The sequence below is a fragment of the Cimex lectularius genome, unplaced genomic scaffold, assembly GCF_000648675.2.
Source record: "Cimex lectularius strain Harlan isolate CLEC.00 unplaced genomic scaffold, Clec_2.1 scaffold3, whole genome shotgun sequence".
Lineage (NCBI taxonomy): Eukaryota > Metazoa > Arthropoda > Insecta > Hemiptera > Cimicidae > Cimex > Cimex lectularius.
The window spans coordinates 145,571-173,553 of record NW_019392688.1 but is presented as its reverse complement, the minus strand read 5'-3'; the positions used below and the strand labels follow the sequence as shown (position 1 = coordinate 173,553).

The 27,983-nt window shown below is 32.0% G+C and overlaps 3 protein-coding genes across 4 annotated transcripts in view; 2 read left to right on the top strand and 1 right to left on the bottom strand.

Moving 5' to 3' along the window:
* Positions 1–5: 5 nt before the first annotated feature.
* Positions 6–1,008, top strand: LOC106662380 (peptidyl-prolyl cis-trans isomerase-like 1). Its single transcript, XM_014386443.2, has 5 exons — positions 6–218; positions 289–422; positions 493–582; positions 644–751; positions 813–1,008. The coding sequence occupies exons 1-5, from the start codon at positions 139–141 to the stop codon at positions 926–928; spliced, it is 528 nt and encodes a 175-aa protein (XP_014241929.1). The 5' UTR covers positions 6–138; the 3' UTR covers positions 929–1,008.
* LOC106662379 lies at positions 950–27,709 on the bottom strand. Its single transcript, XM_014386440.2, has 8 exons — positions 27,455–27,709; positions 4,809–4,952; positions 4,571–4,745; positions 1,836–1,900; positions 1,676–1,775; positions 1,492–1,619; positions 1,331–1,417; positions 950–1,271 (listed from the first exon to the last, which is right to left on the bottom strand). Exons 2-8 carry the CDS (start codon positions 4,863–4,865, stop codon positions 1,065–1,067), a joined length of 819 nt encoding a protein of 272 aa, XP_014241926.1. The 5' UTR covers positions 4,866–4,952; positions 27,455–27,709; the 3' UTR covers positions 950–1,064.
* Positions 23,241–27,983, top strand: part of LOC106668483 (dnaJ homolog subfamily B member 6-B-like) — a 113,081-nt gene continuing 108,338 nt past the window's right edge. The window contains exon 1 of one of the 2 annotated variants that reach the window (XM_024225842.1): positions 23,241–23,412. The gene's annotated coding sequence lies outside the window, so the exon portion shown is untranslated. The remainder of the gene's footprint in view (positions 23,413–27,983) is intronic. The other variant, XM_024225844.1, reaches the window with a different exon arrangement.

Below are 27,983 nucleotides of genomic sequence, written 5' to 3'. Positions count from 1 at the left end.
ATGCTTGCCTGTAGCCTGTTATGAAGCTTCAAAAATAACCTACCGGTTTTTCCCGAATTTGTATACTTAGCTAAAGGTTTAAGACTGACTGGTAGCTAGATTGTAAGTAGTGTTTTATGCTGGTTGAATCTAATTGACATGACGGTTTCGTTAAATTCTGCAACATCTGGGATTCCTGATAAACTATGGCAGCCCAAATATGCTGTATTTGGTACCACGTGAGTATTACCATAGTAGACAGAAATTTTGAACCATCATTTTCATTATTATTGATAATATCTTTAACAGTATGGGAGAAATGACAGTCGAACTGTATTGGAAGCATGCCCCGACGACATGCCGCAACTTTGCCGAACTCACCCGCAGGGGCTATTACAACGGGACCAAGTTCCACCGGATCATTAGAGATTTCATGATTCAAGGTTAATCATCATGGTATGACAGTGCAAGTGATAACTTTTCAAATACATGTTTATGGTATTGTCTTAACAGGAGGCGACCCTACAGGCACAGGTAAAGGAGGAACATCGATTTATGGGCGTACGTTTGCAGATGAAATCCATGAAGACCTTAAGCACACAGGTACAATCATCCTGACAATATATATTTTTGAAAAGTACCTTATTTTTGGGGTATTATTTAGGTGCTGGTGTGCTTTCAATGGCCAACTCTGGCCCAGATACAAATGGATCACAATTCTTTATAACACTTGCTCCAACGCAATGGCTTGATGGGAAACACACAATATTTGGTAAATAAAAATACATAAATTCTTCATGAATTTTTTAATTTTTCCTTATTCAATATTGTAGGTCGAATACATTCAGGGATGAATGTTGTTAAACGAATTGGATTAGTTGAAACAGATAAAAATGACAGGCCTGTTGATGATGTGAAAATAGTACGAGCTTATATAAGAATGAATTGAATGTTGCTTCTTTTTTTTTTCTTTTTTTTTTTTTTGTGTGTTTGTAATAATTTTTGTACTACATATTTTAAGAATACGCAATTATATATTAAGTTTTTAACTTGTGTGTTTCAATTAGAAAAAGATTGTACTCCCTTTAATTTAAAATTAACACATCCTCTTTTGGGTTAAACAGCTTCCTTTTCTTGACCGAAGGGAATTTCACTCTTTCTTTCTGTACCTGTTTATGGATCTCGACCTGTTTGGAAATAGACGAGGCAATTTCAGATGTCGATGAGACACCGATCGATTGAATTGTGACCACCGGGACTGGGACAGTATGACACTGGCTGGATTTCATGGCCTATAGAAGGAACAGTGTTAAAATACTAAAATAAATTTGATTTACTACACAGGATAAACCTTATTGCTTCCATTCTGCTGCAAATTTTTAATTTCTAACTGTGCTGCTGCTAAATCTTCATTTAATTTTCCAATAGTTTTTTCGTACTAATCAATTGTTGAAAAAAAAAAAAAAGTTAGAATGCTCACAAATTTTGAATAGCAACATTTAAAAAGTTTACTTTTTCTGAGTTAGTAGATAAAGCTTGCTTGTAATAGTTCACATCGTTACGATGCTGATGCTGTTCATAATTGAAACGAGCTTTGCTTTCTTCTTTAACCTTATGCAGTTCAGCCTTCAACTCTTCAACTAAACAGTCTTTTAGTTACTGCTCCAGCAGAAAATATTGTAATGCATATATCTACCTTGCTTAGTTAGAGTTTTGTCTGAAAAAACTGTTGTTGGACCAGCTTTTAGAAAAGATTGTTTTTCCAAATTCCAGGCATTTAAATCACATTCCCTCTCCTATCCCATTAATCAAAATAGAATTACTGTGCAAATATAAATTTCAAAAATGAGCAATACCTTTTTAATTTTTGCAATTTCTGAATCTAGAGCCTCCTTTTCTTTTAAAAGGGCCGAGTATTTATCTACAAATTAATTTAAATAATATTATTCTGCATCATTTAAGTATGCAAGATATATGAAACCTTGATTTGTTATTTAAAAAAGAAAATTGGTTTATTGATGTAAAAAATATTTGTTTAGAAAGATTTAAAATATATGTGTGGTATGTTTTTGTGTATTTTCTTTGATTTGGTACACAATTGATGGGGCCCTGATGTATACATAGGCTAGCAATAGGACAAAGAAAAGAGAGAGTTAGTTATCGCTGAACTACAAAATATCGTAACATAGCTGGAGAAACAGAAAAAGAAATTAGTAGGTTTATAACACAAGAAAGATAAGAAAAGAAATGTGCAGCTAAGGAAGAGAGGCCTGGTGATGTCCGATTAAGTTTGCCGGCCCTAAAAGTAAAAACAAGTCCCTAAGATTGTTCCTTTTTATTTAATTCATAATAGGGTTTATTTTAGATTGAGATGTGTTCCTTTTTAACACATAATATGGAAACAATGATTTTAATTTGGATAATATTTTAATTTTGTACTAAAAATCATGGAGAAGGCTAGTTATCATAAAGACAAATACATACTAAGTTCTTTCATCTAGCTTTTAAGGAATATATCCGATTCACTTTTTTTGTTTCTTTTTTGCTTCACATTGTTTTATATTGTTTAGAGGTTCATAGCATGTTTTTTTTCTTTTTTTTTTCTAAAATAGTTTTTGACACTATTTTATTTACTATTTATTTGACCAAGAACCAGGCAGCAGCTCTAAATGAGGCTACAGGGAGGTACACACTTTTGTAAACTGTTGACAGTGCTTTAGACCCTATACCCCATTTTGCTGTACTGGATCTAATTTTACCTTTTCACACGATTTGATTCACTTTCCTTCGATTCAGATTATTGGGTGTGTATTTAATTGGTATTTCATGATCAATGTATAGCGTTAATGAGACAACATGCTGCATTTTCCCCTTAACAGTATTTTTATATGACACTGTAATCCTTTTTCAGTCAAATTTCAACCTTACTATGTTTCTGCTTTTCACATTCAGATTGTATCATATCTTGTTAAATTCAATTTTTATTTCTGTCTGGGCTTTCATCATCAATAAACATTTTTATAGCTGATTATCTTCAGCATTTGTTTTAATAAATGATAAATTGGCCAATGCTGTTGTAAGATACAATTTATAACTTCATACTTATGAAGCAAGAATGAAAAACATTTTGTTTTCAGACAACCAATGTTGTTTTGCTACAATATGACAGACGGTGAAATATGCAAGATACAAGCATTATTTATTGTTTATTTTGACTACGATATCTTCTAATTACCTGTTCCTAATGGAGAAAGATAATGGATTGAATATTAAACTAAATAAATTGTGTGGTGCGATAAATATTTTTACCAGAGTATTTTGTTATTTGTAAATCTAGTTCTTGTTGTGGTTCTCTGACTATTATTAAAAACATTGTCCTAGTCTAGCCTTTAATTTATAATTGTTTTTTAATTATTTATTACTGTTTAGAATGTTTTCCCCTTATTTTGAACTTTTAACAAAGTTAACTGACTGAGATGGTCATTGTATATTGTAATATTTCTGTAGATGCTAAATGTAAGCAGGAACTAATTATAAACGTATATAAAAATAGGAAACAATTCCAACATGAATGGTTTGTTTGAAATTATAAAGCACATCAAATTAACCATTTCAAAAGTTTACAGTTTTAGTTTTCTCTCTGTTAAAATAATTGTTAATATTTCTGATTGATGATTTGTGATGTGAGATGATAGCTATTAGGAATATAGTTCAATCCAGTTAAATATTAATCAGGTCTCATGCCTACTGTATCTTTCTATGTGCAGAAAACTGTACACTCATATCTCACTGGCATTCTCAACATGACACACAAGAATGGCACACTTATGCAGAAAATGTGAAATAATAAGTACAGTGTGGTGATTAGTGACCGTTAGTCGATGATTATTCGGAAATCGTGAGATACGGTCTGGTGTAATGTAGGTTTAAGAAAAACATTTTCTTTATCGTGCCAACGTTTCGATCTTTATTGGGATCATCTTCAGGGCCTGGGATTTACAAACAGTTAAAATTTAACAAATACATGCAGGACGTGGAAAAAGTGAATTTATACAATGCAAAAACTATTTTTTATATTCAATCAAAGTATTTCTACTCACTCAACGTGTTTGTTTCCTGTGTAAATACTTTGATTGAATATAAAAAATAGTTTTTGCATTGTATAAATTCCAATTATTTGTTAAATTCAAACAATGTTTCTATATCCCAGGCCCTTAAGATGATCCTAATGAAGATAGAAACATTCGTACGATAAAGAAAATGTTTTTCTGAAACCTACATCACACCAGACCGCATCTCACGATTTTTGAATAATCATCGACTAACGGTCACTAATCACCACACTGTACTATTTGTTTGATAATAAAGTTTTAAGATAAAAAGAAGGGGAAAAAAGTATAAGCTTTTTCAATTTTTAAATAAAGTTTTTGGGGGCGTCGGTGGCTGAAAGGTTTAGGCGTTGACAGGGTTCTCATCACTATAAGGTAAAGGTGGGTAAAATGATCTTTTTTTTCTTAAAACACCGGTACCCCGAGGGTACTTATAACCTTGTAGATGAAATACCGTTAAAAAATTTTTGTATGAAACTCACCATCTATGCTGTTGAAATGTTGTACAATATTTCGATATTGTTCCAAATGCTCGTCTTTTTTCTCGATTTGAGTTTTCAAATAGGAAATTTCATTTTGGTAAAACTTCACCTTGCTTTCCATCGAGGAAACCAATTTCTCTTTTGCCCTGAGTTTTTCCGCTGTTTTGGCGCCGACCTGAAAGCATAAATTTTACGAAATTATCGCCGAATTTGTAATTATTACGAACAGATCCAATACCTGTTTCCACTGTTCGAATTCATTGAGAATTTCTCTCAAATCCTCGTCCAACTCCATCTAGGGTTAAGCCTCGCGTATATGGCGCGGAAAAAAGGAAAGAAGACCAAGATTGAGCATCGCTGAAGCATCGTGATTTAAATTTTCCTATAAAGGGCGCAACGCGATAAAAAAAATTCATAAGTTTTATTTATCTTTTTAATTCAATTATTTTGTTATTTTATGATGATTGTTCGAAATTTGTTCTTCTTTCATTGAAATTAAATTTAAATGGGTGATAATCTAGAAGGCTATGGCTCAAATTTTGCGCCATTTTGATAACGGACATGTTCGATAATGCAACAAGTTATAATTAAAAGCTTAAATCAATACTTTTTGTCAATTTATTAAACGAACTCTTTTTTTGTTCATTAATTAAGTGTATTAGTAAAATTATTATTATCGGATTGTGAAACAGAACAACTTCACGGGAAATAAACAGGTCACCAGAAGAATAGCATAATACATTTCCTGGGTATGTAATCTTGTTTAAAAACTTATAATATTTACATCAATATTGTATAATTATTTTTTCCAATCAACATACTGTGAATCAAAAAAGGATTGGCACACTCAACTTTTTTTTAGGTTTCAGTTTTAAACAATCAAAAATTTATTTTTATTTCATAAAATATTTAGAAAAATACATAATTCAAAAAGAAAAATTGAAAATTTACATAATATTACCATTAAGTTTTTAAAAAATTGATTTTTGCCCAGTCAAAAAAAGATTGGTACACTCCGTTCATTACTGTAAAGTTTTTATGAACTGGATGCCATAAATATTTTGTCATCATACCATTCAATTAATTATACACAATTTTTTCAAAATGAAAAAATTGTGTCGGAGGTGGGATTTGAACCCACAAGTTTTGGCTAAATATGCCGTTCCTCTACCACTTGAGTTACCGAGACTTCAATAGCTCATGCTACAAACTTCTCATTTCGACTCCCCAATTATTCTAATTGAAAGCAAATTGCAGCTTCATATAGAAACACATTTTATTAACAATTGTACTACATTAGCAGGACTGTGTATGATTCACAGTTGTGGTTCTAGGTTAATACAACTTTTATTATTTTTTTATCAACTTATTCTTATTAATATATTTACTTAATTAATTATACACATTTTTTTAAATGAAAAAATTGTGTCGCAGGCAGGATTCGAACCCACGACTTTTGGCTAAATATGCCGCTCCTCTACCACTTGAGACTTCGATTGCCCATGCCACAAACTTCTCATTTCGACTCTCCCGTTTATTCCAATTATCAGCAAATCTGGCATCTATGACATCCTGTAGCCTCCATGGCATCCATGAAACAAGATTTTGCGTTACTTCTTGTCCAATTTGACATAATTTCTCAGATTAAGTTTTAACACATTTTTTGAAGAAATTCTATTTTTTCTAATTTTTAGGCCCAACAGATACCACAGATGTTCTATTGCATTTATGTCTGAAGACTGTGGTGGTGTTTTCAATTGCCTAAGACTGTTGTACAGCATCCTTTTGTTTTGTTTGCTGTGTGCTTGGGATCATTATCTTGTTGTAAGATTAAAATGTCCTTGATCCCCAGCTTTTCGGCACTACTTTTTAAATTATGCTGCAAAATGTCAACATATTTCTTGGCAATCATAATATTGTCTATAAAGCCTGTACCATTCTATGGCATGCATTCCCAAACTAGGACACTTCCAACTCTATGTTTTACACACATGGTATCACATGGCAAGCTTGAAACTCAATATTAGGTTTTCGTCAAATGTACTTGCATCCGTCAGATCCAAAAATGTTGAATTTACTTTCATCTAAAAAAACATCATTTTTCCAGAATTCTAGATCATGGCAAAGATAGGCTGAGTTTTAGTGTTGTTATTGTATCATTTTCAATCCTTATTTCTAATCTAGTGAAAGAAAATGGATATATTTGTTTTGACTGGAGCTAATAGTAAACATTTAAACTGTGCCAATACTTTTCTGACCCTTAAAATTTACCCTGTTATATTTACTTTTTTGATTCTTCAATTAATTATTTTTCAATTAATTCCAAACATTCATTGCTTCTAAAATCTAATTATAAAGGGCCAATTTTAAAATAAATATCTTAAGCCTATTGAGATTTGCAGAAAAATTGAGGTGTGTCAATACTTTTTGATTCATAGTGTGCTTTGCAGTTCACCCAGGCCATGAATATGACCCGAATAAAGGTCGAAATGGCAAAAAAAAATTAAAAATTTCTAAAATGCATGCTAATTCCTGACTGCTTCTCACTATTTCAATAAATTATTTAACAGTCGGTTGCTTAATAACACACGTTTGATTTTGTGTTTAAAAAACAAGAAAATTTAATGAACAGCTGATTTGAATTCACACTCTTAAATTTTGAATATGAAAGTTTAGTGCTAAATCTGTGATTTATCTTTAAAGTTCTTTTAATATGTATTCAGGGTGGCCATTGGTGGTTTAAGATAAAAGTCAGTTGTTCCACCCTAAGCGATAATTCCATAAACCAAAATAGACTGTGCTAGTGCAAAATAAACTGATTTCAATTATTTGTAGACATGAAATTTTTCAAAACTCAAAATTTATGAAAATGTTTGCTGATTCTACGAATAATTAAAATATGGAATTAAAAGTTATATTAGCCAAGTATTTTATTTTATTAGTAAGTACCAATAAGTCACATGAAAAATCATTGGAGTCTGAACATGTATGGAACGCAGTTTTAAGACCATTCTATTCAATTAATTTTCCTTCTAAAACAGAAAGGAAGTACAAATGTTTTGTACTTGTTAACCAAAAAATAATTATTCGAAACTCAAGAATGTATAATTTTTAGATCTTTGTTTATAACAGACAACACATTTTTTAAATCATCACCAGAAAAAATCATCAGCATAACTAAAAAGTTTAACAGATAAATCAAGTTGTAACAAAGTAGTTATACAAATTAGAAACAGAATGGGCTATTGTCCTTGTGCTATATCAGCAAAAATATTACATGGAGTATTAAGAAAAGAAGCAACACTCATAATTTGAGTTTGATTAGAAAAGTAAGAACTAAAAATTTTCATTGAAAGAAATACCAATATCAGGCATCTTTAGGAATTATAACTCATGATCAACTGATTCAAATATTTACTAATATCTAAAAAGACCCTGAAAACATAATTATTTCTATAAAGCGCTTTTATGAATATAATGATCAATATGATTCATGACATCAAACAAAGCCAACTCAGTTGATTTTACTCGTAAGAAGCCATATTTATTTTCTCCTTTTGTATTGTTATTTATTAAAAATCAAGTAACCTTTTCTTAATACATTCTAGTATCTTTGAAAATGACAAAGTTGAAGAAATTGATCTATAGTTATTGATGTCCAGTTTAGAACCATTTTTAAATATTGGAATGACTGATGCTTTTTAAATTTTGAAGGAAAAATTTTTAAAAATGAGAGTAAAATATGGGACAAAGAAGTGATTTTAAAAGATAAATTGTTCAAATTAAAGAATTTGCAAGGATGTCATGAAAGAAGGAATTATTAGGTCTCTAATCATTGATATATGACAGAATTTCATTTTTAGACACCGTTTAAGTTCAAAAATATGATTGTAGTGAAACCGATATTGAAAGCAGAATAATTACAATTTAAGTCCATAGTTACCTGATTTTTTTTTAGTACCAATTGTTGAAAAAAATAATTAAAAGAAGTGACATCTAGATCATTTAGAAATAAACAATTTTGTTATTTACATCATCTGAGATAATCTTATAACTTATAACTACACTATTAGTTCCTCATTAATATTACAAATTCCTGATATTTTTAAAATCATTTTTTAAATTAGTACTTTGTTCTTTGTAGAAAATAGATTTGGCATTTTTAACTACTTACGTTAATATGTTTCTATATTGCTGTGCTTATTAACTAAACAAAATTCTGAAGTGATTTTCTGTACATTTTATCCCTATTTCTAATCGAACTCAAAATACCTTTTGTCATCCAACTTTTCACCTTAACATTTTTTTCTTTACAATAACTTTAAAAGACTATGTTGTATGCAGTAGTTTAACAATTTATAAAATTCGTCCAAAGCTGAGTCAACTGAACTTTTTATTTCCAAAATTCTACGCCTAACTTTCAGCCTCAAGCAATTTATACAAAATTTCAAAATTAATCCTCTTTGATACTACGTCCTTTATTTTCCTATTAACAAAACTGGCTTACGTTTTATTTAAGCGACATTGAAAAATGGTCAGTAATGCATGTCTCGACATAAAATCTTTTAATCTCATCACAATAAAAACTCTTGACAAAGAGACCTTTGATTAATATCAAATTGAATCTTAAATTATACAACGAGCATCTGATTGGAAAGGCCTCTAAATCAAAGACAATGTTTCACTTCTAGCTTTCAAAATAGACTTTATGCTGCTAAAAAATCTGTTTTTAATTAAAATTATAATGAAAAAGAAATCATGGTTCTGTAGGGAAAATTGTCTGTGAATTTTGAAGTAGTTTTATTTTGTACTCACTCTATTTTAAAAAATTGGTGCCTTTTAAATCCGGAGCATTAGTTAACTTTTTTGTGGATGACTTTAGCTTCGAGCTTGGGAAGCTATCTGAGCAAATTGACATTTTCACAAATTGATAGTTGCCCCTTTTTGAACTCGGACATTAGTTATTTGCGGAAGTGGAAGTCTGGTTTACGAGAGGTTTTCAATTCCGCATCAATCATTTTGAAAGGATCCGTGTTAATCCAGATACCAAAAACACGAATCGGTTATCGATTTGTGGGAATAAGCCCGGCAACCGGGTCATGCTCGAGGGGCTCTTGTCCGGTTCTTTCGGAGAGAAGTGGGACACGCACTGCTATCTTGTCACAAGGATAATTGTTACCCTCGACGTCTAAGATTTATTTAAATCGTCTAGAGAATGCCGACTAACGTGCCAATTAAGCGTAAAGAAATTTCTCACCCTCATCGTCTGTAAAAGTACTTGTCAGGCCTGTGTGCTTTGTTAGACACAGTAAAACTAAGCTAAGTACAATTGTAATAAAAATATTACTGTATTTCTTATTAACAAAGGACTAAATGTAGACAATCATCTGATGCAATTTCTGCATCACTTCCATAGATTATTCTGTTGAATTTTAAGAGGAGGTTCGAGTTAATTGAACTGAATTAAGGAAATACGAAAAGTATCCCTTATCATCATCATCAATAGATTATTGAATATTAAAGTTATGTATTCCATTGAGTACATTTCAACCTTACCATACACGTGATTATCTAAGGTAAATCTAGATATAATATTCTACATCGAAAGAACATAGCTTGATAATCTATTAAGAACATGCCTATGTTTAAATAATTCGATTTTATTCCGCAAAATTCATTTTCAATCATGGCAAGTCCATCACATATCATATTTAATTTGCATAACCTAGGATTTTATAGAAAAAATAATCATTTTTTAAATAACCATCTAACCCAGTGATACCCAAACTGTGCATTGCGGCTCCCTCCCTGGAACGCCGCGAAAATTTTCTATAAAAATTGTTATTATTTTTATATTTATAAAAAGAATCAAAAATCTAAACCCTCATTATAAAACCTAAAAACTAAGACCCTTGTTCAACCTCAATATAGATGTTAACGAGACAGTTGCAATTGTATATTTTATATTCCAAAAAAAGAATTCGCTTTTATATTTTTGCTATTAAGTGCGTAATCGTTTTCAAAAGTCGAGTTTTTCAATTTCACCAGAAAGTTAGGAGTTTGATTATTAAATAAAATTGCAGACAAAATAAGAGGTTTAGTTATATCAATGCTTTTCTGAATTGAAAATGAATTACTACTATTATCATAAAGTTCACGCTGAGATTGACCATTGTTTTGACTTGGAGCGCCGCGGAAAATTTCTTATATATTAAGGGCGCTGGAAAAACAAAACAGAAAAGTTTGGAAACTGCTGATCTAACTGATAAACTTTGGAAAAATAGTTTTTTTTATTCTTTGTTAACAGCAAAATATGCTAAATATGTCAATGCTAATGTTTATATTATCATATTATTAAATAACAGTTAGCTTACTTTAACAAAAAGTAAACTAAAAATCCATATCAAGTCTTTCGGTCTTTTCTGTTATATGACTTCACAGCTTAATAAAATAATTTATTGTCTTTTAAAATTCTATATCTCTAACCATTCTTAAAAAATTAATTACACGTAAAAGCTTTGCTGATGTTTGGTTAGGTACAGCGTATATGAAGCAATGTTTATCTTCAAGACATATGCTCCCCAATATCCCATCATTGCGGGAATACTCATCCTACGTGGCTCTCGGCTCTGAAAAAAATTCATATCTTTCGACAGTTTTGTTAGATCTACCAATTTTTCCGAAGTTTTGAATAAAATAATTCGCACATACTTCTCGTAAGGTGTTTTTCCATTCAGCAATGGAGCTTGTGACGTTCATGAACTTAATGAACGCTAAGTTCAGTAACACACTCTTTTATAGTGTTACTGTTCAGTTCATGAATATGTAAAAAAAAAATTCAAACGATAATTTGCTCCCTTTTAACCACGAACCTTTTCTTACTCCTGTGCTACTCAACATTATTTTCTATAGCGTGTGGTTCACTTACGCTAAGAGACATTTAGTTTCCGTTGGTACAATAACGCGTATTATGCAGAATACCTTTATGAAGCAGGAACATCCTTTTAATCCACGGAAATGTACTGAAAGTCAAACTCAAGTATGCGGCGCTGGGCAACAATGACCTCATGGCATCTACTGCTAAAGTTTAACTTATAATAGTGCTAAAGTCCAGGAATATCGAATTTAATACATGCCTTATTTCAGTACTTGAAATAAAAATAGTACTAAAAATAGTTTTAATAGTTTAAACTATATATAATAAGGTCATGTAACAAAACAGACTTTCCAATAAAATAATATTTGGGATTTAATTATTTGGATGTCCACCTTTTAAAATATCCATTATGAGCAGTTTGGGTTCCGATCAGTACTCTTCACTATTGCCCAATTAGCTAGAGTCGTTGATGACGTAACTGGGGCGTTTAACCAACGAAAGAACACTGGTTTTGTTTTGAAGGATATCCAGGAGGCTTTTTATACGGTTTGGCATGCTGGTGTGATAAGCAGGCTGATAGACTACAGTTTTCCCCCATAGCTCATTAAAATCACTCACTCATATTTATAAAATAGGCAATTTGGAATCTCTCTCAAATCAACCCTGTCTCAAAATTGTGACGCATCTGCTGGTGTCCCACTGGGATCTGTAATAGGGCATGTTCTTTTTCTTATCTTTTTCAATACAATGCCAATATCTAACGATGATGCATGATGCAGACTGGCCTTGTACTCTGATGACATTGCCATCTACACTTCGTCCTGGATAATAGCCTGCAGACTATATTGGCAGATTCTGAAACAAATAGAGGATTAAAATAAATCCCTCAAAAACGGAGGCTATCTTCTTTACAAAGCGCAGGCTTGTGTTGCATCGGCATGTCGTCTTCGGAGGTTGGATAATACCTTGGTCTGCTACTGTTAAGTATCTTGGAGTAATACTTGACCGTAAGCTAACTTTCGCCGTCCATGTAAGAGATAAAGTGAATAAAGGTAAAGTGGCAATTCGTATATTGTTTCCCTTAATGTGCAGAGACTCTAAACTATCCCCAGTAAACAAACTTCTCCTCTTACTTGCACATCACGGACATGGATTACGTTGTTTACCACATAAACCCCCTCACAAAGAATTTCTTTGAACGGTGTGAGCTAAGCAGTAAGGTCTCTTCATTGTGACCTCCTAACCCAACCCTAAACCTCAACCGACAATCCTTGAGAGTTCCGGCAATGGTCGGCTCATCTCCCGTTCCCCATCCAATGGTTACTGCCACTTGCCAGATCGATTATTAACAAATTGTTAAATGTATAAATTTTCGTACAGAAAACAATAAAATAAAAAAATATGAACTTTTCTAGAATATAAATTATTTGATTGATTTAAATTTGGTCGTAATTGTACGAATTAAATTCTAGAATAGAATAGAACCTTTATTCAAAATATTTACATCAGTTTAAAAATATTTACATAGTAGTGCCAGTTTATACTATAACATCATGCTTTAGAAAGGAATTTTTAAAAAGAGTGTTACAACAAGGCAAAAGAAAATTTAATTTAAGGATAAAAAATAAGCAAAACCCTAATCTGTAGGCAAGATTCAAACTAAAGTTCTTCACTCTCCTATGCCTGTACATACAATACTCAAGCAGGCTTGAGCTGGTGGATTGGTGTGGGAGGAGAGCTTGTTGTGGAATCATATTTGGATCATGTCCGTAAAGAATGGTATGTCTAGGTCTTTGTGGATGGTTTGCTTAATGACATAGAAGGGGGCGTTGGGGATGCGACGGAGGACTGTAGAATGAAAAGATTGGATTCTTTGGATGTTAGATGGCTTGGCTGAACCCTTAGCTCGATTCCATAATTCCAAATCGATCTAGTCAGTGTTTTGTAATTGTTGGTTTGTAATGCGTACTTACTGTGGATTTGAGTTCAAGTAGGCATCTAAGTTGCCTTTATCTTCGGTTCAGTTCCTGTCTTTTTTTGTTTTATGCGTGTAAGTTTGCTGTCCAAGTAGAACCCAAGGTTGCGGATTTGGTTAGATGGGGGGCAGGATTTACCTGTGTGTGTACATTTGTGCATTGGTGGGCACCTCTTCTAAGTTCGTTCATTTAGCTTGATACGCCACCGAGTGCACCAGTCGGTAATGAAGTCTAGGTACCATGTAAAACAGCTTAAATGAGGACATATTATAAATAATTTATATTCAAAACAATTACATAGCAATAAATTCGTGGAGGAATATATAGAGGCTATAAAGGTTTTACACTTTTTGCTTTATGACCCAATAATATTGAGTTACGTGTATACCCACATGTTCAATTTTATACAGCCGTACTCATTTAAGATTTCCTGTTTTCCAAAACAAATGTTCTCATAATTATTTTCTCATTACTTTTACCATAAACCTTAAAATAACAGTATTTTAAATTATTTTTACGAGTGTGGTTATTAACGGGGTTAAATTTCAATCCAATTTAATTTAGAACCCTGATGCTGTATTCATGACGTGTGTGATGTCCACTTCGTAATAGATCAAGAGACAATCTCGACTAAAGAACTGCCTTTGCATTTAAAAAAGAAATTATTTTTACCCTTGTTTTCGTTTAACTTCCGCTTCTTTGGGTTTCCTCATTTCGTATTCAATTCGTAAACAGCTTCTAAACTTTTTATAAAAAGCAAGAGCTTTCTTCCTCTAGAATGCACTTTAGTATTCATAATCAGTACATATCCGTGTTAGTATTTTTTACTATTTCTTTAGCTTGAAATCTAGTTTGTACTTTACAAATATTAGATAGATAGAAAAAAATACTGTATTTTCTTGTAATTAAATTATACAGGTGGTCTGGAATTGCTCGTACAAAATAGTAGTAAGTGATAAGTTAAGAAAAGAAAAATACTTTATAGCACTATCATTTTAACAAAAATTATAATTGAAACAAACTTTAAAATAAACAATTTCAGTAGTAAAGAAACTTACACAGTAAATAATCGAGTTCTAAGATTACAAGGAAATGATACAACAACAGGGAACTTTTTTTATTCATTTACAGTAAATGATCTCAATTTGAGCACTTGAGCTGTAAAGTAGCAGATATCATCAATTTGCTTCCTATTACGTATTGTTAACACTGATAAGAGTTTTTAGTTAGAGAGGCTTTAAGATTACATATATGCATTGGTCGTATAAGATTTAAATATTTTTTCTTGGCAAATCCCTGTTGCAAAATATCCTCCGTTCTTTTTATAGGAACATGATTAACAAAATAAAACATTCCCATCATATGAGTCAATCTGCTGAAAATTCGAACTATTGGGTTGTCCGGAAAATAATGCAGGATTTTGGTATTAAACAAAAAAAAAGAAACTAGTTACTTTAAAGCAATGTTCTTTAATCAAAATAATTTCCCNTGACATTCATACAAATGAGTAATCCTGTAAACGTAAACAGAATATTTTATATAGATTTTTTTTAATGAAAACTTAAAATCCTGCATTATTTTCCGGACAACCCAATACATTCCGCATTAAGCATCTAGTGATAATAAATGGTTTTCCCATCGCATTACAATATTCTCCTTTTCATTCCTTAAAACATTCGCATTCTTTTAAAAAGTCGTAATTTATATATTTTTGGTGAGCACTACCAAGTAGTTTGTTGATATTCTTTACGTTGTATTCAAAAGAAAAACGCCAAAATTTTTCCCCACTAATCAATAATCCTTTGTAAAGCCATAACTTTGACAGATTTCCTATTTTACAAATATTATACAATACATAGTATTTATACAAATACATGTACATACGTGTGTGTATACAGGAAGAGTTTAACTTCTGTTCACCTTTATATTTTGTATTGTAGTGTCTTTGGGAAAAATCCCGAGAAACGTAAATTTTTTCTAGTTTCTTATGACCCAAAAAGTTTTAACGTATTTTTTCAGCACAACGGGATAGGATAGAAACATAACTATTTAAAATTGAAAGATGCTCATCAATGTACATTTTTCAAAAGTTTTTTTGACGCTGAATTTAACAGTGCAAACTGTTTATAATTTGGAGCAATCGTTCTCATGTATTTGAAAATTTTAAATTTTTGTTGCCAACATTTGTCTGATAGAAGAAATCTTCCCCAACTTCTTCAAAAATCACCACTCTATTTATTTTTGATTTTAATTGATAGTACTTGCTATATATTTGTACAAAAAAGAAATTTCGGAACAATTTCTTCAAATAACATCAATTAACAAAATGCTCTCGATTGTAGCCTATTAAAGCGCGATTTAGCCTAGTGCAAATTTCGGTCCAGAAATTGAAACTTAAGGAAATTAATGTTTGACAAACGAAACGTAAATAAAATATTCATTGGTTAATCTTTGAGGCATTTGAATAAGCCCAAAAATTAAAAACTATCTTACTAAAGTTTGATTTTTACGTTCTTCGATTTACTGGGCATATAGTAAAAATGTCTCATACATTACAAAAAAAACGTGGAGATGATTCTGCTGTTAGGGAAAGCGGACCGAATTTTGCACCAGGCTGAATCGCGCGATTCGCCCTTTTCGTAGCTACATCTAGAACATCCTGTTAATCCATGTTATTTGAGGAACTATTGCGAAAGTTTTCTTCCGATACCACGAGCAATTCATTTACTATTAAAACAAAATATAAAATTATAAATAAATAAATTAGTGGTTGATTAAAGAAGTTATAGAAGATTTTGATTATCCGTATATCGGTGTTCCAAAAACGTTTTTTGCAAATAACTTGAGAATGGTTGCACCAAATTAAAAACCGTTTGCACCGTTGAATTCAGCGTTATAAAATTTTACGAAAAATGTACATTGACGTGTATCTTGCAGTTCGAAATAGTTACGTTCTTATCCGATCAGTATCCAGTTATCCTGGAAAATTAGATTGAAATTATTGGATCACTAGAAATTAGACAAAAATAAAAGTAAAAAAAAAATCTATGGAAGGAACAGAAAGTAAACTCACCCATGTATATTTATTGATGCAAACAACTTAATGTGTTTGTGTGCTTGGTTTTTGTAAATTTCTGAATTCGAAAAACCTTCCTTATCACACCAAAGCATTTTCTCCTTTGTATCAATATACTTGCAAATAATACAACGCTGAATTTTCATAGCGGAATTATAATTTCCATGTGAAATGTAATTAGCCTTAATCGAAATCATTGTTCTATTGTATCATTTGCCTTGAATCGTCTTCCGTCGAAATTGCTATGCTTTATTCATACATATGTCTTAAATCGATGACCCACCTTTAATAACTCCACTAATACTTCGTGATTATGTAGTTTATTCTTCAAGAGTTCGTTCCTGACTCATTTTATTGCTCTAGATAGCGAAGAATAAGTATAGGATAAATTGGATTGAGTAAAAAAATTAAAGACGAGTCTTTACTTGCTTTCTTAATTTTAAATCAGATCTTATTTTCCTTCAAAGTTAGAAGTGCTGGTAGATAGGGATGATTTTTTTCCCCTCAGCACAGCGATCTATACACCTTATTGTACTCCTTCCTGGCTACATTTTTGGGAGCTCGCGTGTGTAAATTGAGCCCCGGTGTGCCGGTGATAGACCATTGTGGAAAAGCATTTTCGAAGGGGGTTGGGACCAATCTCAGGTTCGCTGAGATGTGTGCCGTGTCAATTTTCATTGCGGCTACAGTCCCCTGGCGTCAGAAAAAACTCGAGACGACAGTGGGAATGGAACCCACGACTGTAAGATCTACTAGCATAGAGTCTGACACCTTAACCACTAGGCTAACTCTAATAATTTTTTCGAATTTAATTTTCGTTTCGTCTCCCAAAAAAATATCCAGACGGGAGCGTTAATCACTCTTTTTGTAAGCTATTTTCGGAAAACGTGTTTTTATTTCCTTTTTACTCTCTCAGTTGGGTTTATCATTTGAAACGCTTTACAACTACTATTTTAACGAGCGTGTGTTTAATGTCTGGTGGGATTTTTTTCCCTCTTTGCCTTTTTCTTCCTTGCCAGCTGTAATTTAGGCCATGCTATGGTCCGCGGGAAGGACGGTCATAATCCTGACGAACTAATGTTCCCAAGAAACCTGGAATCTTTTTTGAACATCTGATATTGTTTTGTTTTGATGTAGTCAAGGAGAAATCACTTAATCAAAAAAATTCTATCATTGAGATGAACCTAACGGCGTACTACAATCCTGATTACATCAATCTAAATGACCCAAGTTTATATATAATAACAATATGAAAATTATTATAATTCTTAACATTGGGCCTACCTCTCCATACACTTTGAGTTCGTACTAACTGAAAACATCCTCTAACACAAAATGGAGATGATCGTGAAAAAAAGGAATGGTTCGAGATCAAGAAAGCGAAGGGAAATCAAGTTGGTACCTAAGCCTTGGAATAATTGAAGTCTTACCTTAAAATGTCAAATAGGCAGGACTCGTTTTCAGAGATAAGGCTAATAGAAAACTTTTCAATAACATTTCAATAGTAAACAACACCATATTTTACTACGTATTTTAAGTATTTCGTTTGGAAAGATTTAGTCGTTTATGAAACGTCCTATGAGCGCAGACCTCAAGGAAAATTATATAAATAAATTGAATAAGCTGGTTTTCCTGGAGGTTACCCTTGGAATAACTGTGCCCAATGACTCAGCCTAAACGGCGGGTCATTGTCACTGCTTTGGAAAATTGCTACACATTACAGACGCCTACGCGCGGATGCCGGGCGTCTTCGTCCTTTCTCAAAAGGGAAAATCTCACCAGAGAGGAATATAGATAGTAAATCCAAAAGATTTGGCCGAGCCGTTTATGCTCTATGTAGGCTAAAACATTGAGTCATCCGTTCCTTTTGGTGCAAATCCGGGTACCTAGAGATGTAGGCGTGCAGACGCGGAAGATGAGTTACTGCCAGTGCAATATCGACCAATTCTTCAGTTATGCTATTTCAATATAATTAAAGGCGTAGTGGAGATATAAATACGTCTCCATTGATTTTCATTATTTTTTTTTCTATTCTTTATCTCTCTTTTTTTTATCTTTGTCTTGATTTTGGCCTCGTTTGTGCCTATCTGGCCTACTTCGCTATCCATGATACGAGGAATGACTTTTTTTTTAAATGCCTTGTAAACCTTTTACATGAATTTAGAGTAGTTAGGTGGTCAAATTTCATTTCATGGGTAATTCATCGGGTTTTTTAATTTTATGGTGGTTTTTCATTTTTTTTGTAATTTAATAAAACGAATCTTCGTTTGAAAGTATGGCGTGTAAAACGTAATTTCAAAGGTTAAGGGCCAAGGTAAATTTTATCTTTTCATATTTGGAAATGTATTTAAAACCTTTCTCTTCTAACTAAACTTTTCCATAACCTTTGTTGGACGAATTTGTATATATATAACCAGTTTATTAGTTTAAAAAAATAGTATACGCAATTTTATTCTGTGCAAAGAAGCAGCAATTTAAAAAAATAGAACAGAAAAAAATGTATAGCTTAAATCGTTACCATTCTCTGTTAATAGGCAGTAGTTTTATAGAATTAGCTTTTATTGACAACCAACTTACTTAAAATACATAAGCTATTTCGATAATAGTATATTTTTAGATTTTTATGATGCAAACATATTGGAAAATGACTCACCATTAACATTATTAATGTTTATCAGTCATTCTGTTTCGAATGGTCGGTGAATTTTCGTCTTGCTTATCACTAATACCGCTCATCTCTTATCGCTGATGGCGTCTGGAAATGCCAGGTTATTAAAGTCAAGTGAAATGTTGTTTACACTGTTATCTGCAAATCTATGTACATTTACATAAAATGAATTACGTTTGCCGTAGAACGGAGTTGAATCGTACACGTAAAACAATTCCGGCCATCGGTGACGGAGAGGGGTATTTTTTATGACAGAGTGTCTAAGAATGTGTAAATGTAGCTCACCATATTAAGAATTAACATTTATCGATTGAACAGGATATACAAATGGATAACTAGATTGTTGATTAAAGAAATTTTATAACGCAGATTCGTCAATATTATAAATTAAACAAATTTATTTGTTTTAACAATCTATGTTACAATGGTGATTATGTAACCTTAATGGTTAACTGTGGGGCGGGATTCCGTCATTATGTTTGAAACAACAGTTTGCTTGTTTCTTTGTATTTTTTCACTTTAAAAAAATTAAAAATTAATATTAAAAACGTGAGAAACATCAAATTCTGGTCTCTTCTTACACTTATTGTTGGTTTTATTTAATTCCCTAAGGTCTTTATCATAAATGACCTATTAATTATTTCAATTGATTATCCTTATTATCTATGGTCTTATTTGAGAGGAAAAAGTTAATGTCACGAAGGATTCGAACCCACGACCTTCTGGATCCCGCTCGTGATACTAGCTTTTTCATGTCAAATAAGACCTTAGTTAAAAATAATATTTAATTAGAATAATTAATACGGTCAATTATGATTACTAAACATACCTGGAGTTATTGTTAGTAAAAACAATACAGTTTCTAAAATTTAACAGAACAAATAATACAATTTTACAATATAATACACATGATTTACATGAATATGAAAATAAATAAAAATTCAACGGACATAACTCATAAGTCCTAACACCGTTTTTTGGGCATAAATGATTCCACATAAAAAATTCCGAATTTGATATGAATTTTCTTTACAGAAATTGAACAGTAAATTTAGACTCGAGTTGTTCTTAATGTAATATTTTTCTTTAGGTTTTTCAATAACAAAAATATTGGCTAATTTTTCATCGTTACGGTGAATATCCTGATAAATATCTTACTGATTAGAATAGGGGATTTTCTCTTAAAAACAGATACACTTTGAAAATACAGTGCCCCTTGTTCAAATTTAAAATGTTTTTTGCTTACTAAAGCTCTAATTAGAATTGTAAAATAGGGATAAATAAATAATAACTACTACCAACACAAACAATGTAATTGATATTTTAAAAAACTAAATGTTCCTACTGATTACTATATTTTAAGAGTTTAGGAATTTTATACTTCCAGGTGCAAAGTTTCTTCAAACTTCAAACTTTTCTGACCTTTTTGACTTTTTCCAGTCCGCCTATTATCACTCGGCACCTTTCTGTACGTCTGGAGCTGGCTTAAAATAAATAATCTGTACATAAAATTGGTTTTATCTTGAATACCATGCCATGTAGTTATTAAATGTATTAACACATCCGCTGGTGATTTTACGTTGTTTATGAAAAAAAAATTATTTATATTTATCTGGTAACATTGAGTTTTGTTTTGCTTTGAAAAATCCATGTATATGCGATTGGATACTGTCAGCGTCGTTTACTATTAAAATAAAATAAAATCTCCCACAAACTATTCTAAAAACCTCTACAAAATTTAAATTTAAATTGTCCAGTTTCCTTCAAGTACAGATATATACCGTTCCTTTATATTGTATTTTTCCGGTCTACCTGTTCTCATTAAACTTTTTGATGCGATTTGATGCGTCAATATTCCAGACGTTTTTATAGTCTGGGTGTGGAAAGGTTTTTGCCATTATTGTTATTACTATTTTAATATAAATACTCTAGATTTTCAGATAAATCAACTATTGCTTTTATTTCTAATATTATAAATATAAAGATGGTTAATGTATGGAGGGTTTGATTGTTAGTAAATAATTGTCACACACATGAATATTAACTGCAAAGTTCATGGTTTGTAGGTGTAAGTAAACATATATAATGAAGTTTTATCCATAAGAACTAAATAAATTATGTATTATTTTTAAAGGAAAAAGTATATACATATACATTTTATGAAAAGCAAAAATATTTTAGTTTACAATGATTTAAAGGACGTTAAAGGACGATTGGTTTGTCTAATAATCTTAAGACGTTTTAACACACTTTTTGTGATCATTCTAATTGTCATGATGGGTAGTTATATGGTTTGTAAATTTCTTAAGAGTGAACCTATAGTGGCTTTATATGAGTAGATTAAACCGAAACAGTGAGAGTTCTTTGTGGTCTGAGGGGTATGAACCACTAATTTGATCATTAATGATCACGTTGTTCTAACTATCATCTCTGTACTGGTTGCTAGAGGCGTTTCAACATTTCGCTATTTTTTATCAGGAAGTAAATGCTCAATTTACTACAAAATATCTATATCTACAGCTACAAATCTTTTAATGTTTGATACATTTGATTTATATACATTGATAGGCGAAAAATCCCACTCACTTGTGATATAACTTGATTTGTATATATTTTTATATATATATTAATCAATGTTTTATGATTTTGTAATATTAATTTTTAAGATATTTTCACAAACATAAATCAGCTTTAATCAATCAATGTTTTATGATTTTTAAGTTTAATAATTGAGTCTTTGTCCACAAATGTAAATTGCTAAGGGGGAAAAACAAAGACGGACAGAATTTTTTTAAAAAAATTGGTTTTAGATTTTTAATTATCATTTCAATATCGCGTATTTCTTCCTCTTCCATTAATTATATCTCGAAGACGCCTCGGCATACTTTCTACCAGTCTGGAAATGTCTCTTTGCTGGATGTTAGCCCATTCTTCACGAAGAGTCCTTTCAAGATCGTGGAGTGTATCAGGAAATGAAGGACGTGCTCTTCGTCTTTTGAGGTTATCCCATAAATGCAAATCTACACTCATCTGTAAAACGTTTAACAGGCCAATCGTCCAAAGACCAATGGCTGTGTTCTCGAGCAAATGCGAGCCGTGCAACTCTGTGTTTGGTTAATTCTGGTCCTTTGACGAGGTGAAAAACCATCAGTCCATACTGATTTAATCTTCTTCGAGCAGTGCGTTCAGAAATTTGGACACCTCGAACTTCCTGGAGCTGATTAATCCCTTGAACAACCATAAAGTGCCGGTTTCGCAAAATTCTCAAACTCAAAAAAACGACCATCCTGTGTTTCTGTTACCCAGAGCGTCCTGAACCGGGCCTTCTACGGGAGGACCCAGGTTCTCGAAAACTAACGATGTCTCGCAGTGTTTCAGGGGATTCCGATGGCAATAGCCGCTTACCTGATGGAACATCCATCATTAATACGTGCCACACCACGCGCAATTTAACAGTTAAAATTAAGAAAACAAAGATGAAAACTAAACAGTTTATTGCCTCAGAATTCAAATGAGACTGAATAAACATTTTAAATTCCGTAAGAAGTAAACATTGAAAAATCCTTTATCCTTGTTTTGGCTTAAGGATTAAGTGTGTTTACTTCAAACTGATATTCCCAATTTAAAACATGGCATAAACAAATATTTATTGATAAAAACAATGAGACAAATGAAGGGAAGAATTTTCTTTTAACGAGAAAATGGAAAAAAATCAATTGAGTGGAATTTGTTGCCTGTCAGTGATGTTTTATATTTTTATATTTATTAATCTTATAGTTTACATCTTTAAAGCTTAAAAAGTTAATAAAAATGTTCTTGTTAATTGTTTGCTGCAATAATGAAATATGTAATTTTTACAATTTTTTCTAAATATTTAGAGGTTGTTAATTGTGGTACGGGATTAAGGAGTTGTCTGTAATTTTCTATGTAAAAAATTAATACATGATATGTAATTAATACTGGGCCGTCGTTCTCACAATTTATTACCAGGACGGCGGCAAAGAAAAGACTGGAATGAGGGGGATCGGGTCCGCGTCCAGGAGGGGCGATCTGTCCCTTCTTCCACTCAGAGCGCTCAGTCTGCTTCAGTTCGTGCTCGTGGTAGCATTCTGCTCCTCGGTCGTTTACAACTGCAGAGTGATTTCCCGCTAGAGAAAGGAAATAAGGCAGAGGGATTTTTCGGGACTTTCGCAAGTTCGAAGGACCCCCCGATTTGGTTTTCCACTTTTGCGAACAGACAAACAGGTACTTGAAAATCTTTTGCAACTGCTGCTATTGTGCATTGGACCGTTACGTAAAACACGTGGCTTTCGGTTTAGAATACAGAATAACATTTCAACTCTTTAAAATGTTCTCACATTTTAAAAAATGTAGAACGTTAATTGAATATTAAAAAGAAATCATGTCTAAGCACATTTTTATCTTCATTTTTCCACGCTCACCTTTAAAAAAAAATTTACATTTAAGTCGCTCTTACGAACTTGATCTTGCACATATTTAATGACAATATAAAAAAATGGTTTCGCCGCATGAATAATTTTTCAAAACACGCCTGAACAGGAATGTACTATGTTTATGCCTGGACGGACCAATATTTAGGGGCAAAAAATGAGAAATAGTTTTATGATTACACGTACCTCTTATTCAGTCGTATTGTCATTGTTGTTACATGCTCTGTTTAAACCCCTTTGTCGACACAATAGGGCGAAAAATCTTACAAATAAGCCCACTAACGTTGACGTTATCGACCTCATCACCAAACGTTGACCTCTTTACCATTCAATTTTTATAGCGTTATTGCACGACCAGTGAAACAGCATAAAACATCACTTAAAACTATTATTTTAAAAGTCTTCTATTTTATCTAACGTTGATATTTAGTTTTACCATTTGCCTAAAAATAAACAGTCAACATTATGCAGATTGTTGAAATTTTTCCTCATTACGATTAAATTATTATTGTTATATATTAACACTAAAAGTGTAAAACATTAATCCTGTATAAGTTTAATTTCGTTAAAATTATATGCAATTTCCATTTTGTCGTGAACCCTAACAGATTGAAACAAAAATAAATCACATTAGAAAGGCACATGATTGTTCATGTTCGTTTGTACATCGTTAAACGCAAAACCACAAAATGATCAAAATGACAATTTAATATTTTACGTTAAGTTTACTGGCTTTTTTGTTAGAAATCTAGAATATTCCAGAATGTTCGCTGTAGATTGTATAAGGTTGGAAGGTTCAGTAACAGCTGTAAACATCAATACTTGCATTCGGTCTGCCCTTACCTTCATATTGCTCATTTCCACAATAGTTAATTTATCTTATATTCATTATTATAAAATAGCTATATCATTAATTTTTATTATCGGTAGGGACTGTGTCTGAGAGGATTAAGTTTGGAGAAAAGCAATACTGCAATGATAAAATGATATTTTTTGTATTCATTCGGATTTCTAAAGGTCTAAATTCAATATGTATTATATCTTAATATATTATATCTATTATAACTCAAAACATATTGTTAACACAAATAAGACAACACATTTTAAATAAATGTCTATACTAAATTCTTGTTGCACATTAGTACATCACGTATATTCGTAAAATTATATCCTTGCAATATTTCTTGACCAGTTTACATTTTAAGTTTGTTTTTGTAAATTCCTAATCATTATGATGATTGGACAGATTCAACATACTGTATGTCATCATTCCAAATATTATTTTATATATACTTTTTATAGGTCATTTGGGTTACGTTTGGACTTAGGTACCAATGCTGCGAAATGATTTTTTTCTTGCAATTACATACATAGAAATCGGATTTCTAACAGTCCAGGTTAGATTTAAAATATCGCACTTCTTAATCTATTTCATATTCATTTGTTAAAATGTAGGGCAAAAAATTTTGTTAACACACATAAGACAACAAATTCTTAATACATTTCCGTATTAACTTCTTGCCGTGCAAGAAATTTTTTTAAAAAGTACATTAGTACTTCATGTATGTTCTTAAACTGATAACATTGAAATATTTTCTTAATTAGTTCACATTTTAAATTTAATTTTTAATTCCCTATCCATTGTTATGATAATGACACAGATTGACCACTGTACGTCATTACTTCAAATTATTCTGTAGGTTAAGAGGCAAAAAAAGTGGTCACCCTTAATAATTTTAATTATCTTATAGACTATCTATCTTTCATTAATTATCTTACAGAAATATTTGGTCCGTTTTAAAGTATTAGATGTAAATAAAACTCCCACTTGTGTTTACAATTGAATTTCGTAAATAAATCTTTGAATAGTCAATCTCTTCTTTGTTGATTTTTCTCTTAAGCATCTTTCTACGTTTCGGTTTGATTTTTTTGAGTTGTACCATTTTTAAATTTCAAATTTCTTTGAGTGAAGGTTTTAAGTGATACAGATTCGACTAGAATCATACCATTGTCGGAAAATGGAAGAAGGCAAACGTATGGCCAGGCTGCTTAACAATCCCAGAACAAATGTCCGAAGGGTCTTTCGTCGTTACCAAGATACCGAAAGTTACTCAAGAATGCATGGATCAGTTCGCCATCGTTCACATCTCAGAGAGTTGATCATTTTATTGTTTCGAATGTATTCTGTAATCGACATTCTATCGCTTTTGAGATCAAGCAACGACTTAACAAGTTAGTTTACGCACTGCTAGGTGAAGTCTTTCAGAAGGTGGATTTCGTGCGAGAAAGCCTGCCACTGGTCTACAACTTCCGACAAGGCAGAGTACAGCTCGTTGAAGTTTTGCAAGAAAAAGCATCAATTGGCCTGAGCAAGACTGTACTAAAATCTAGTTATTGGAAGGTTTCGTTTGAGGTTTACTGGCCGAAAGAGGGACTGAAGAAGAACAGTAGAGCGATAAGATCCCGCAACAATTTCGATCCGGGAATCTATGGAGGTGGTGGTATTGCAATTTGGGCAAGTAGTTCTATGGAAGGTCGCACAAAATTGATATTTATGGGTAGTTGCCGAATAGCTGCTCATCATTGAAGATGTGTTGTCAGAAGTAGTTGTTCCTTATATGCCACTAATTGTCGACAATAATTGGTGGGTTTTTTATGCATGATTGAAGCTAGGATCGTTGATTGACTACTTGTAGGATTCAATTCAATGTTTGGAGTCGGCAGCGTGAAGTCCTGACTTAATCCTTATCGAACACCTTTGGGAGGAGTTGTCAAAGAAGGTAAAAAATCGCTCAGTGATGCCAGAGAATTTGCGGGAATTAAGAATGGGTCTGTTGGAGGAATACGAAAATATTCCACAGCACTGCATGCAAAACTTCATAACATCGTTACCACGTCTAATGCAAGCTATCATCTATGCAAGAGTAAGACATTTTCTTAGTTGTTTGTTTAGCAACAAGAAAATTATTTCATTCAATTTAATTTTTTATTTAAAAATATCCATTAAACCACAAAAAATAAAAGTATAACTATTGCAAGTATTTGCTCAAGAACAGGAGGCTTTATATCCGTAGACAAACAGAAGATTAAAACGAAATAGTGAGAACTCTGTATATGGCCTGCTTGGTGATGGACCTGTAATTTGGTCATTATTGATCATTTTAGACTTCCACTCATTGCTGTGTTGGTTTCTCTGGTTTCGGCACCTTTCTCTATTTTCTAAAACCAAATAAATGGACAATTGCTAAATGTACGTGAAAACCCCAGTTAGAAAAAATGCTAATCTTTGATTCACAAAGTTATAAAAAGTAATTACTGCTACTTATGCATGTTTAACGTCAATGCTCGTTCGTTACTCTCATTCAAGAGTTCAAGCGTTATCTTTTAAATTTTATAATTATTGTTTTTTAGTTTGCAGATTTATCTTATCTGCGATTTTATAATTATTAAAAAGTATCCTATACGTTAACGTCTGCTAGTTTTATGTGTGTTTTTTTAATCTCAATTATTATTCACGATTTTCACATTAACACATAAAAATTATGAACTTCCTCTCTTTATTATGTTAGTGTAGATTATATGAAATAAATGTAGACATGATTTGTCTACCGTGATCACATCGACGTCAATGCAGGTGAAGGTAAAGGGCTTATTTAAATATTTTAGTTCGTAGTATTTCGATTTGTTACGTCTACACTGTTGGATTTTATACGAATCAAAGTATGGATCGTGATGAATATCTCAAAATCTTTTTATAACTTTATGCATGGTGGGTGCAGGTTGTTTTTAATATAGGCCCCATTTTTTTGTCTATTCCACGGTCAAAGTTTACTTACCCTACGGACCCAAACGTCAATTTGTACCATGGGATATTTCAAGCATTACGGCAAGTCTCCGGCTGAATCCGTCGAAACTCTGTTACTTTAACCTCATTTTCCACTCCTTTTTATACTTGCATAGGGGTGCGTTGTTGACGTCAAATAAAACTCCGATTGATATCTTACTTTTTGACTTCAACTGTACATGTATTACATAAAACCAGCAAATGATTTTTCAGTTTGTGATTGGGACATTACGGGCGTTATAGAGAAAGCTCCCCATTGGTAGCCGCTCTAAATTAATAATATGATATTAACCATAAGTGCTCTCTTCTTATTTACATTATTTTCAGTCTTCTACGTGATAATTGTGTAGAATGGAGTAATCGTATTTGTTTGGTAGCATGTAACATTTAAATGTTTTTTTAATGATAGCTGAGAGATCTCTAATAGTGTTTATTTTAATTACATCATCTTCATTAGTTATGCTACACAATATTTTTTAGTTTTGATTTTCCTAAAGTTAATTATTACTATTTCATAGCGT